Below are 12,867 nucleotides of genomic sequence, written 5' to 3'. Positions count from 1 at the left end.
GTTTGTTTTCTATGTCTGTGGGTCTATTTCTCTTTTGTATATAAGTTCATTTGTATCATTTTTTTAAGATTCCACATATAATGCATCTACACTATTTTGTTTGCTGATATTTTTATAATTATTTCTTATATTGTGTGGGGTTTGGGGGGCTTTTAATTTGTTTGTTTGTTTGCTTTCTGAAAGGTGGAGAGAAGAAGGCAGAAGGCTAGAGACCTGGAGACCCAAGGAAGTTATGGGTGTGAGTTACCTGGGTTTTCTGTATGCCTCATATATCTCAGACTTGGAGCTGAAGAAGCCAGAAACCTCAGAACACCAACAGGCACAGACAAAAAAATAAGGCCCCAGCAAAAGCCTGCTCTCTCTAACCACAGAGTTAGAAAAGGGGCAGCCGAGTTAAACAGAAAACATTTAGATAATAGCTGCTCTACTACCACCAATCACAACAGAAAGAACTGTAGCCCCACCCACCAGGGTGCTGTCAGAGAAGGCAAAGGAAGGCTCTGGGAATTTCAACCCCACCTGGCAGTAATGAGCACCCACCCCACAGTGTGGGTGGGAAGCCTAGATAGACTTCCATGCCCACCCAGCAATAATGAGGTAGCCCTCCCCTCCTTCCTGAGGTGGTGTCAGAGGAGCCCTGGTGAAGAGTCAGAACTTTCACCACCACCCAGCAATCATTAGGCTACCCTTACACACACACACACGCACACACACACACTCACTCCCCATTGTGTCACAGGGGCCATGTGATAGCAGTAACAAGGCACTGCTATCCTTTCCAACTGGGGAGGTGTCAGTGGAAGTTGAACGGAGAGTTGGAATTCTCACCTCTGTCCAGAAGTATAAGGAGCAGTCTCCGCCTCAGGAGGTGATGATAGCTAGTGGGGAACCTGAATTCCACCCCCCACCCCGGACAGTAATGAGTCAGTCTCCCCCTCCCCTTCCCCTGCATAGCTACCATGGACCCCCTGCAGATTTCACCAGTTTTCACCCCAGATTTCACTCAGCAGCCTGAGTCCCTCCCTGCTCCTTGTCCTTCCTGCCTGCCAGAGCCTGGGATTGCACAGGCAGCCAGCCCCAGCCTCCGTACAAGTGCAAAGACTCCAGCCTGGACCCCTGTGGCTGAGCCCCACCGCTGTGCACATGCTCAGGGCTAGCGCCTCCAGCTGTGGATCTGCATGCTTCCAGCCTCCACTGCCAAGTGCATACCCACGCAAAACCCTGCAGCCTTGCGAATGCGGCCCCACAGCTGCTGTGGGTCTTGATTTCGCCCGCCCTATCTCCAGTCACTAGCCTGCACTGCTGGGCCTACCTGCAATGAGCCCCTCCAGCTTCGCACCTGCACTCCACTGGCCCAAGCCTGTCCACTGCCATGTGCCAGTTGCAAGACCCTGCAGCCACAGGAGTGTACACCAACCACAAGGGCGCCATAGCTGCTTGTCAGCCCCGACCTGACTGATTCCTGTCACTGGGCTGCACCGCTGTGCTCACTTACAGCTAGCCAGTCTACCTGTACAACTGCATCCCACCAGCCTGACTTCTGTCACCAGCCTCCACTGCTACACACATGCCCATGGCAAGACCCTATACCACAGGAGTTCTTCCCAACAGCCAGGGCCCCCAGAGCTGTAGGTGCACCCACAGCTGGCCCCAGCCTTTGCTACTAGCAATGGCCCTTGCCGCTGCATGTGTGTCTGCAACCAGCCCCTGCCACTACACAGACACTTGCAGCTTCTTCCCACAGCTGAGCCGCTGCACAGACACCACCATTGCCTGCCTTGGTCCCTAGCCATTGGACCTAGAGGTACCGCTGAGAACCCCAATAGCTCTTGCAGCCACTGCAGACCCTTCCGCAGCACTTGCCAGGCCCATGCAGTTGTCAGTTGACAAGTGTACCAAGACATCCAATAGAGAAAGAATATCTTTTCAACAAATGGTGCTAGGACAAATGGATATCCTCACACGAAAGAAAATGTTGGATCTTCACCTCACATCATATACAAATTAACTCAAAATGGATCAAAGACCTAAATGTAAACACTAAAACTATAAAACTTAGAAAAAATTGATCAGTGTAAATCTTTGTAACATTGGAGTAGGCAGTGGTTGCTTAGATACAACACAAGAAGAAGAAGAAGGGGAGGGGAAGAAGAAGAGGAGGAAATAAATAAGTTGGACTTCATCAAAATAAAAAATTTTTGTGCTTCTAAGGACATTACCGAGAAAATGAAAAGACAACCCACAGAATGGTAGATAATATTTTCAAAGCATATATTTGATAAGAGATATGTGTATCTAGAGTAAAGAATTCTTATAACTTAATAAAAAAGACAAAGAGCTTAATTGAAAACAGGCAAATAATCTGAATAGACATTTTTCCAAAGAAGATATACAGTAAGTATATCTTCCAGTAAGTACATGAAAAGATGGTCGACATCATTAGACGTCAGAGAAATTCAAATCAAAATCACAATGAGGGCTTCCCTGGTGGCGCAGTGGTTGCGCGTCCGCCTGCCGATGCAGGGGAACCGGGTTCGCGCCCCGGTCTGGGAGGATCCCGCGTGCCGCGGAGCGGCTGGGCCCGTGCGGGAGAGGCCACAGCAGAGGGAGGCCCCAATACCACAAAAAAAAAAAAAAAAAAAAAAAAAAAAAAAAAAAAAATCACAGTGAGATACCACTTTGTACCTACTAGCACGGCTATAATTTTAAAAATCGGATAATATCAGATGTTGACAAGGATGTGGAGAAATCATAATCGTCATACACTGCCGGTGGGAATGTAAAAGGGTGCAACCACTCTGGAAAACAGTCTGGCAGTTCCTCAAAGAATTAAACATAGAGTTCTACCATATAACCCAGCAATTTATTTCTAAGTATACACCCAAGAGAAATAAAAACATATGTCCACACAAAAACATGCATGAATGATTATAGCAGCATTATTCATAATAGTCAAAAATTGTAAACAACCCAAGTAAGCATTAACTGATGAATAGATAATGTACTATATTAATACAATGGAATATTTTTTGGCCATAAAAAGGAATGAATTATTGATACATGCCACAACATGGATGGACCTTGAGGACATACTGCTAAGTGAAAGAAGTCAGTCATAAAAGACCACATATCATATGATTCCATTCAGTAAAAACATCCAGAATAGGTAAATCTATACAGACAAAAAGTAGATGAATGGTTGCACTGGGCCAGGGTGGTGGTTTGGGGTGGGGGGCGTTGATGAGAAAGGAATAGAGAGGTATGGGTTTCTTACTGAGGTGATGAAAGTATTTCAGAATTGATCGTGGTGATAGTTGCACATATCTGTGAATCTACAAAAAAACTGAATTGTATGATTTAAATGGGTGAATTGTATATTAAGTCAATTATATCTCAATAAAGTTGTTTTTTAAAAAGACAGAAATTGGCAGAGTAGATTTAAAAACATGACTCAAATGTACACTGTCTATAAGAAAGTCACTTTATATATAGGCAGGTTGAAAGGAAAGAGGTAAAGAATATATATCATGCAAACATTAATCAAAATAAAGTAAGAGTGACTATATTAATATCAGATAAAGTGGACTTCAGAGAAAATAAAATTATCAGAGGCAGAGTAGAATATTATATAATGATAAAAGGGCAATCCACCAAGAGGAAACAGCAATCCTAAACGTGTATGCACCCAGAGCTACAAATTTGTGAGTCAAAAGCTGAGAGAACTGAAAGGAAAAGTAGACAAATGAACAATTTTAGTTCAAGACTTCAAAATCCCTGTCTGAAAAATTGATAGACAAATTAGAAAGAAGGCAAAGGTATAGAAGAACTTATAACACCATCAATTAATCGAACCTAAGAGACATTTATTGAACATTCCACCCAAAAGCAGCAGAATACACATTCATTTCAAGTGCCCATGAAACATATTCCAAGATAGAGCATATCCTGGGCCATTAAACAAATCTCAACAAAGGTAAAAGAATTGAAATCATACAGTTTGTTATCTCATCACTATGGAATTGAACTAGAAATCAATAACAGAAATCATAAACATCAATAACAGAAATAAAAGGTAAATCTCTAAGCACTTGGAAGCTAAAAAACACATTTCTAAATAATCTGTAGGTCAAAGAAGAAGATTCAAGGGGAAGTTTTTAAAATACATATAACTGAATGAAAATGAAAAACATACCAAAATTTGTGTGACACAGCTAAAGCTGCACTGAATCTGATATATGGCACCAAATGCTTACATTAAAAAAGAGGAAAAACTGCAAATCAATAATCCACATTCACGCTTCATGACCTCAGAAATAAAAGAGCAAAATAAACTAAAAACAAACAGGAAGAACAAAATAAGTTAATAGCAAAAATCAGCAAAATTGAAAAGTAAAAAATAGAGAAAAATCAATGAAACAGAGCTAGTTCTTTGAAAAGATCAATAAAATTAACAAACCTCTGGCAAGACTGACAAAGAAAAACAGAAAGAACATACAAATTACCAATAAGCAGGAATAATACAGAGTATATGACTACTGACACTGCAAACATCAAAAGAGTAATAAGAGAATACTATTAACAACTCTACACACATAAATTTGACAACTTAGATTAAATGGAGTAATTGCTCAAAAACTGAAAACTACCACAACTCACCAAATACGAAATAGATCACTTACATAGCCCCACAAATATGAAGGTAACTGAATTCACAATTTAAAATTTTAAACATCCCAAAACAGAAATCTGTAGACCCAGATGGTTTCACTGAAGAATTAACCCAAACATTTAAAGAATTAACACCAATTCTACACAATCCCTCACAGAAAACAGAAGAGGAGGAAATAATTTTATGAAATTAGTATTACTATGAAACCAAAATCAGGAAGAGACAGTGCAAAGAAAGAAAACTAGTACACCAAGTAGAATGTGTTCCAGGTATGTAAAGCTGGTTCAACATTTAAAAATTAGTCGATATAATGCACCATAATCCAACAGGCTAAGGAAGAAAAATCATATGCTCATATCATGACACAGAAAGAGCACTTAATCTTCTCTTCCCCTCTAGCTAAAACTTTCCCACTGGTGTTGCCTTTCACTGGGAATGTATTTCCTTGTCCCCATGTTCATCAGGGTCCTGGTCAAGACTCTCTTAATCCACATACAGAGATTTGCTCAAATCCAAATCCTGATTGTTAGACTTCTTACAGAAATTGGTTTCAATTTCTCTGAGTGACCAGCTCAGCATACCAAGAGGTGAGGAGCTCACGCGAAACTACTAGATAAAACTGTCTAGTAACATCCGAATTCCTCAAAAATGGGACACATGCTTGGAAAATCAAATGGATTACTCAAGTTTAGAGTTACAGAGATCATATCTGCATTTGAAAAACAACATAGACACAATTCTATACACGCTATGAGAAATTTTAAACTTGGACATTTAAAAGACCAAATTTAAAATTCAAGAGAGTGGATACTTAGAGGGGAACTTCATGATTGAGAGAAGAAAAAAAAGTTTTCACAAATTCACCTTTTGTGCATTTTCACTGAGCTAAGTCTATTTCATATCATACTTAGGAACCTCCCTCAAGGAACAGGAAAATCTGAGCTTCCAAGTATCGGGTGTGTTAATTTCCTGATTATACACAAAGCTCAGGACCCAGCCTCTTGATCAAACAGTGATGTCTACTCTCTTGGACTTTCAAAGTTGTAACCAGAATCTCCCTTTCTCAATATATTCAATCTGTGGCCAGAAGAACATGGAGAAAGTCAGCATGAGTACTACAGGGAAAGTAAGTATAGTCTTCTTTATGTAATATCATAATTGTGTCAATCTGTGCGCTTGTCTATTTACCAACACCTCATTGCCCAACTAGTTTCTATACTCCTAAAGTGGGAGACAGTCTTAATTTTTTTTTTAAGAAGATGTTGAGGGGGGGCTTCCCTGGTGGCGCAGTGGTTGCGCGTCCGCCTGCCGATGCAGGGGAACCGGGTTCGCACCCCGGTCTGGGAAGATCCCACATGCCGCGGAGCGGCTGGGCCCGTGAGCCATGGCCGCTGGGCCTGCGCGTCCGGAGCCTGTGCTCCGCAACGGGAGAGGCCACAGCAGAGGGAGGCCCGCATACCACAAAAAAAAAAAAAAAAAAAAAAAGTTGGGTCTTCGTTTCTGTGCAAGGGCTTTCTCTAGTTGCGGCAAGCGGTGGCCACTCTTCATCGCGGTGCGCGGGCCTCTCACTATCGCGGCTTCTCTTGTTGCGGAGCACAGGCTCCAGACGCGCAGGCTCAGTAGTTGTGGCTCATGGGCCTAGTTGCTCCGCGGCATGTGGGATCTTCCCAGACCAGGGCTCGAACCCGTGTCCCCTGAATTGGCAGGCAGATTCTCAACCACTGTGCCACCAGGGAAGCCCCAGTCTTAATCTTAATACCTCTCCTTCTCCTTCCCCTTTTCTTTTATTCCCTTTATGTGCTTTGCCTTTCCTCAGTTTTTTCAGTCCTTTAATAGGCAATATATCAAACCCTATATCAAACTTTCCAGAGTCAAAGATATACCCCCTCCTTCAAGGATCTCACAGAGGCACACAGTAATTATAAGAGTGTGCAAGAATAATTTTAAAAAGAGAGAGAAAGTGCTCCTAACTTGGCCTGGCTTCACAGAGAAGGTGATGTCTAAGAGGAAACTTACAGATTTAAGAATTCACCAGATAAAGGAGGAGACAATCGTACAGGCAGATTAAACAACATGAGGAGAATCTCCAGAATATTTTTTGTGCCTGGAAGTGACCAGAAATAAGGTTGGAGAGACTGACAGGAAGAAGATCATGGAGAGCCTTGTAGACCATGTCGACAGATTCTGACAAACAATTGGTGGCAATATCATTTTTAGAGAGGAAAGAGCATGATCAGAATTATAGTTGAGATAGCAATTCTATAGAAGATGGACTTGAAGGTGATGAGCCCAAGCCAGATGGAAGGTAATGAGGACTGGACCACACAGTAGCAGCAGGAATGGAGAAGGGACAGATCACAGAAACTCTTAGACTGTGGAGACTGAGGGAAAGAGAAAAATTAAGGCTACTTCCCAGGTTTCTTTCTTGGATGAGTGAGTAGGTTACATGGCCACTCACTGAAACAGAGAATAAAGTAAAGAGTAAAGAACAGATTGCCTGTTAGGTCCACCACTGGGCAGGGGGACAGGGGTGGCAGAAGAAAGAAATAATGGTGTGTATATGTTTTACCATGTGGAGTTTGAGGTACCTGTAGGACATTCAAGTAGCTGAGGAATAGAATCTAAAGCTTAGGGACAAGTCTATCCATAGATACAGATTGTGAACGTCATCTACATAAAGGTAGTAGCTGAATCTATAAAAATAGGTGAGACCACATAAGAAGAGAATTTATAATGAGAACAGTGGTGGGCTGAAATCAGAACCCCTAAGAACTACCTTACCACCAACAACCTTGTCAATCTCAATCTGCCAGTGACCACCACCATTTGATGAATTGACACAACTAGATGGTCTCCATCCCTGCCTCCACCCCAAAACTGATTCTCTCCCATACCTAATATCACAAAAAAACTCCTACACTGCAAAGTCATTTCTACCCTGACACTGGACAACTTCATTCATGGTAAGATCAAAAGTATGACATCTATCCTCTTGGTTGTGTAACATTATGTAAATATAGTTAGAATTGCAAGACTAATTTGAATACAGAGACTGATAGTACAAGAAAAGTTGAATTGAGGTTCAAGAGGCTACATTCAGTGTATATTTAAGCGATGGTCTTATTATTTTTTTTTTTTTGGCTTGACTGCAGAAGAATTGGATTCAACCTTCAAATAATCATTAATGCAGGATTTCTCCAACTCCCAAGCCTAAGGAGTTTCCTTTTCTGCCCCATCTTCTTTTTCCCAGGTTATCAGGTGCAGAGCAGCCATACTCTGGAAGCCTGGTGGACCATTTTCCATTGAGAAGGTAGAAGTGGCTCCATCAAAGGCAAAGGAAGTTCACATAAAGTTTGCATAAAGGTAAAAAAAAAAAAAAAAATCCACAACATTTCCACACCAAAATTCAGAGCTGTTCACTGTAAGTTATACATTATTTTCACAATGTTCAATTCAAAAAGAAAACTATACACTCTCCTATTTCTTTTTTATTAAAAATTTCCATCTGTCTTTAAATCTAGCCAGAGAAAAGTTTAGGGAGGTATGGCATAGGCTACATACCCAAAGGATACCTATTTATAACTATTACTATTTACTAATTAAAAGACGTTTCTACCCACAAACCATATTTTAATCTGTACTTTCAACTTTCTTTATTATATTCCTCATGATATTTAAGTTATCTTGAAATACAGTCCTCCCTCTGTATCTGCAGGGGATTGGTACCAAGACCACTCCCACTCCATATCAAAATCCTAGGATGCTCAAGTCCCTTATATAAAATGCTGTGGTATTTGCATATAACCTACACACATTCTCCCGTATACTTTAAATCATCTCTAGGTTACTTAAAATAGCTAATACAAGATAAATGCTACGTAAATTGTTGTAAATACAATGTAAATGACATGTAAATAGTTGCCAGCATGCAGCAAATTCAAGTTTTGCTTTTGGGGACTTTCTGGAATTTTTAAAAATAATTTCAATCCCTTGCTGGTTGAATCCGTGCATGCAGAACCCACGGATAAGGAAGGTTGACTGTATGTTGTATGAAAGTTTGTTTGATTATAGATAAATCAAGTCTGAATCCCTGGAATTCAGGTTAGAGCTGGAAGGGACTTAGGGATACCTGTTATTTTACAGATGGGAAGATTGAAATCCAGTAAGGTACAGTGACTGTTCAAACGGCTAAGTAAGAACACAGACTTCAACAGTTTTTCTCAACCTTGCTTATACATTTGGAATCACCCGGGAGCTTTGAAAAATGCTGATAACTGAGTCCCATCCTCAGACATTTTGAATTTGTGATTTAATTGGTGTGGAGTGCAGTCTGGTCATGAGAGTTTTTAAATCTCCCCCAGGTGATGCTAAAAAGAGGCTACCAGCCCAGAAGGTAGTTCACCTGACTTCTTGTTCAGGTTTTTTAAATTGCCATTATTTAATTTTAACAATGATGAATAAGTACTGTTTGTTAATGGATTACAGAGAGTCATTTTCTTGCACAGTTCCCTTGCCTGTAAAATCCATGCCCTCTCTTCAGAGAGTCTCCTCTGGTCTCTACCCCCTGCTGAGTGCACAGAAGTCCATTTGGCTATCCCCATCCACTCTCCACCCACAGACTCACAAATCATACGATGACATTTGGACACTAACTCAAAGACATCTCCAACCACTATCTGATAAGCTACAAATCTGAATCTCTCATCCGTGCGTCTGAACAAGATACAGAGAGACTGAGCAAGGCAGGGGATGGTGGAAACCGGAGAGGCAGGAGGGGCTCAGGGCTGGTGGCCATTTTAACCATGTGATCATGACGAACAAGAGAAAGCCTGTCTGCAAAGAGTAGTGAGAAAATGCAGCTATGCACACAATGAATCAAAGTAGAGAGATGCTTGATGGATTTCTAGATCCATTAGGTCTGACTGTACTTCCTACAATAACGTTACAAGCAATTTTATGGTATTCTTCCAATAATCCCCCTTCTACATGGGCAAATTTCAATAGATTTCAATTCTTGACTTAGTTTTGTATGTGTGTGTGTGCACGTGTGTGCCGAACCCGTGCCCATTCTAGAGATGAAGAAACTGAGACTTGGAAGGATAATTTACCCCCAGGTCACACAGCTAGGAAGGAGGGGTGGGGACAGAGCCAGGATTCCAGCTTTGAACTCTTTCTTAACCACTGCTTTGAGAGTCTCCACTTTCAACTATCTGGCTGATTTACAACAAAAAATGGGACTATGACTTGTACCAATAACACAACTATAAAGCCCTAATGTGAAATAAATTAAGGCCTCAATTATAATAGGAGACATTATCCTTTTCCTTCCAGGGTTCCAATTCCTTCATTTCTATAATTGGTCCTTCTCCTCCACACTCCCACCCACAAGCTCCAATGAAGCACAAAGTGAGACCTTTGATGTCTTTACAACCGTCTCTTCTGAACCCGTCCGCCCTCTCCAGTAAGTTTTAAAACCATCATTTTGATTCCAAAAGTAGCTAATGAAAAACACTGCATTGCTTTAAACAAATTACTGACCCTTGTCTGAATTAAAAGTAAGAAATGAATGCATTAATATTAATGCAGCATATCAAATTAGCAAAAAGGTTTAAAACATTAACAATTCTAGAACACGTTTATCTGAGACAGAGAAAACTATATTACTTTTGCCTCCCATACAGATCGTGGCCACGGGGCTCTGTGGTACAGAGATGAAAATGCTGAAGGATAAAACCCTTCACCACCATCATTATCCTATCATGGTGGGCCATGAAGGGGCTGGAAGAGTCGAGAGCATGGGAGAAGGAGTGAGCACAGTGAAAACAGGTATGAATTGGCACCTGCAGTTAGGAAATAGCAGCAACTTAGAACCCACCTCAGGAAATTAAAAAAAGCATCCCTTAAATATGTTAAGATTAAGTGAAATAAAAGGTAAAATGTTTCCCATTTCTTACAAAAGGAGAGATAATTATTTATAAGTTACACAAAAATACTAAATGTATTCTTTGCATTTATATTTGATATTAATAAGAACAAAAAATAGAATGCACTGAAACTGAACCTGAAAGTGCAAACGAGACAAAAATCTCCCCAAAAAAATGTCAACCAAGGGAAACTGCTGAACAATTATTTAAATGAAGCATATGATAAACAGTTGAACACATTAGTGGAACCAAATAGGGAAGGAGTCCAGAACTGGACCAAATATATACAGGAATGTACTATAGGATTAGGTTTACCTTTCAAATTTGAGGGGGAAACATTGATTATTCAATATATGATGTTGAAACAACTGGATAGTTTTCTGGGGAAAAAAGGTAAGTTGAGTTGCTATTGCATTCTTTATACACACACACAAAAAAATGCTATATGAATCCAAGAATTAAATGTGGAAAGTGAAATCACAAAAGTGCTTAAAGTACCATAAGAGAACATTGTAGGAATGGAAGGCAAGGAAGGAAAGGTGAAGGAAAGGAAATTTTAACCAATACAAAAATCCGTAAGACGTAAAATAACATATAGATAAATTTGAAAAGTTTTTTAAAATTCAGAGAAGGCAATTTTTACCAATACAAAAATCCATAAGATATAAAATAACATATAAATTTGAAAAGTTTTTTAAGATTCCATATATAAAAAATATCCCCCCCATCAACAAAACAGTATGACAATAGGCAAATTTCCTCACTATATAAAGAATTCTTTAAAAGCAATTTAAAAGCAATTTACAAAAATTGGCAAAGAAAATACATATCTAGTTTGGAGGGAAATATATAGAGAGATAGATACAGATATATACACACACACACAAATGCTTTTAAGCATGTGAGAAGATGCCCAACCTCAAACCCTCAAATGTTAAATAAATAAGTGGGGTAGGGATGGATTGGGAGTTTGGGATTAGCAGATGCAAACTATTATATATAGAATGGATAAACAACAAGGTCCTATTATATAGCACACCAAACTATATTCAATATCCTGTGATAAACCATAGTGGAAAAGAATATGAGAAAGAATGTATATATGTGTGTCTGTGTGTGTGTGTGTGTGTGAACAAATCACTTTGCTATACAGTAGAAATTAACACAACATTGTAAATCAACTATGCTTCAATAAAATAAAATTTTTCAAAAATATAGTGGAAAAACACCGTTTACCTAAGAGATTAGCAAAGACTTAAAAGTATGATAATATATAGGGCTTACGACCCTTGAGGTTGTAGGACTGGAGTTCTCAACCTCAGCTGATGGGCTGTCAGCTGGGGCTGCTGCCCTTAGCTCCTTGAAGCTGCTCACATTCCTTCTCATGGGGCTCCTTCACCCTCTTCCAGCTTCAAAGCAGCAGTGACACATCAAATCCTTCCAGTCCTTTGAATCACTATATCTTTCTCATCTGCTTTCCTCTTGTCTCCTTTCAAGGACTCCTTTCATGAACTTTTGGTCCACCTAAATAATCCAAGATAATCTCCTATTTTAATGTTAATTGATTAGTAACCTTAATTACATCTGCAAAGCCCCTCTTCTTTCCATGTAACGTATTCACAGGCATGATAACTTGACATATTCAGTTTCTGAAGACTAGGATACGACATCTTTGGGGAGCCAGTTTAGAAATTCTGCCTAACACAGCCCATGTGTGCCCAAAATATTCATTGCATTGTTGTTTTTCATGTCAGGGAGAAAAAAAATCATAAAAACAGGAAACAACCTAAATGTCTATCCGTGTCCAGGGGACTGATTAAATAAATTATGATATATTTATACAACAGAATACTATGTAACTATTAAACAAAATGATAGAATGCTACATGTACTAAAATGAGAAATCTCCAGAATCTATTGTTAAGTAAAAAAGCAAGGCCTACGACAGGGTAAACAATATGCAGCCTTTGTATTTTTAAAGGGGTTATAGCTCTGAAAGATATTTCTGAAAGATATTGACAAGAATAATTGTCTCTAGGGTGGGGTAAAGAAGACTGGAGACTAAGATGTCGGTTTTCGCTTGTGCAGTTTAAATTTTTACCGTATGTATGTGTTACTTTTTTTTTTTTTTTTTTTTTTTTTTTTTTTTTTGTGGTATGCGGGCCTCCCTCTGCTGCGGCCTCTCCCGGTGCGGAGCACAGGCTCCGGACGCGCAGGCTCAGCGGCCGTGGCTCACGGGCCCAGCCGCTCCGCGGCACGTGGGGTCCTCCCAGG

General features: G+C 40.1%; 2 protein-coding genes across 2 annotated transcripts in view; one reads left to right on the top strand and one right to left on the bottom strand.

Annotated features, from left to right (window-relative positions):
- C7H4orf17 (chromosome 7 C4orf17 homolog) overlaps positions 1–12,867 on the bottom strand; it is a 304,067-nt gene that overhangs the window by 222,659 nt on the left and 68,541 nt on the right.
- The window catches only part of LOC102992927 (all-trans-retinol dehydrogenase [NAD(+)] ADH4-like), a 53,417-nt gene continuing 46,327 nt past the window's right edge, over positions 5,778–12,867 (top strand). The window contains 4 exon segments of the mRNA XM_024126671.1: positions 5,778–5,795; positions 7,920–8,020; position 9,011; positions 10,351–10,495. Of these exon segments, the coding sequence (XP_023982439.1) occupies positions 5,778–5,795; positions 7,920–8,020; position 9,011; positions 10,351–10,495 (265 nt within the window).

The sequence above is a fragment of the Physeter macrocephalus genome, chromosome 7 (genome assembly GCF_002837175.3).
Source record: "Physeter macrocephalus isolate SW-GA chromosome 7, ASM283717v5, whole genome shotgun sequence".
Lineage (NCBI taxonomy): Eukaryota > Metazoa > Chordata > Mammalia > Artiodactyla > Physeteridae > Physeter > Physeter macrocephalus.
Note: the sequence above shows the minus strand (reverse complement) of the source record. Positions and strands in the feature narration are given on the sequence as shown.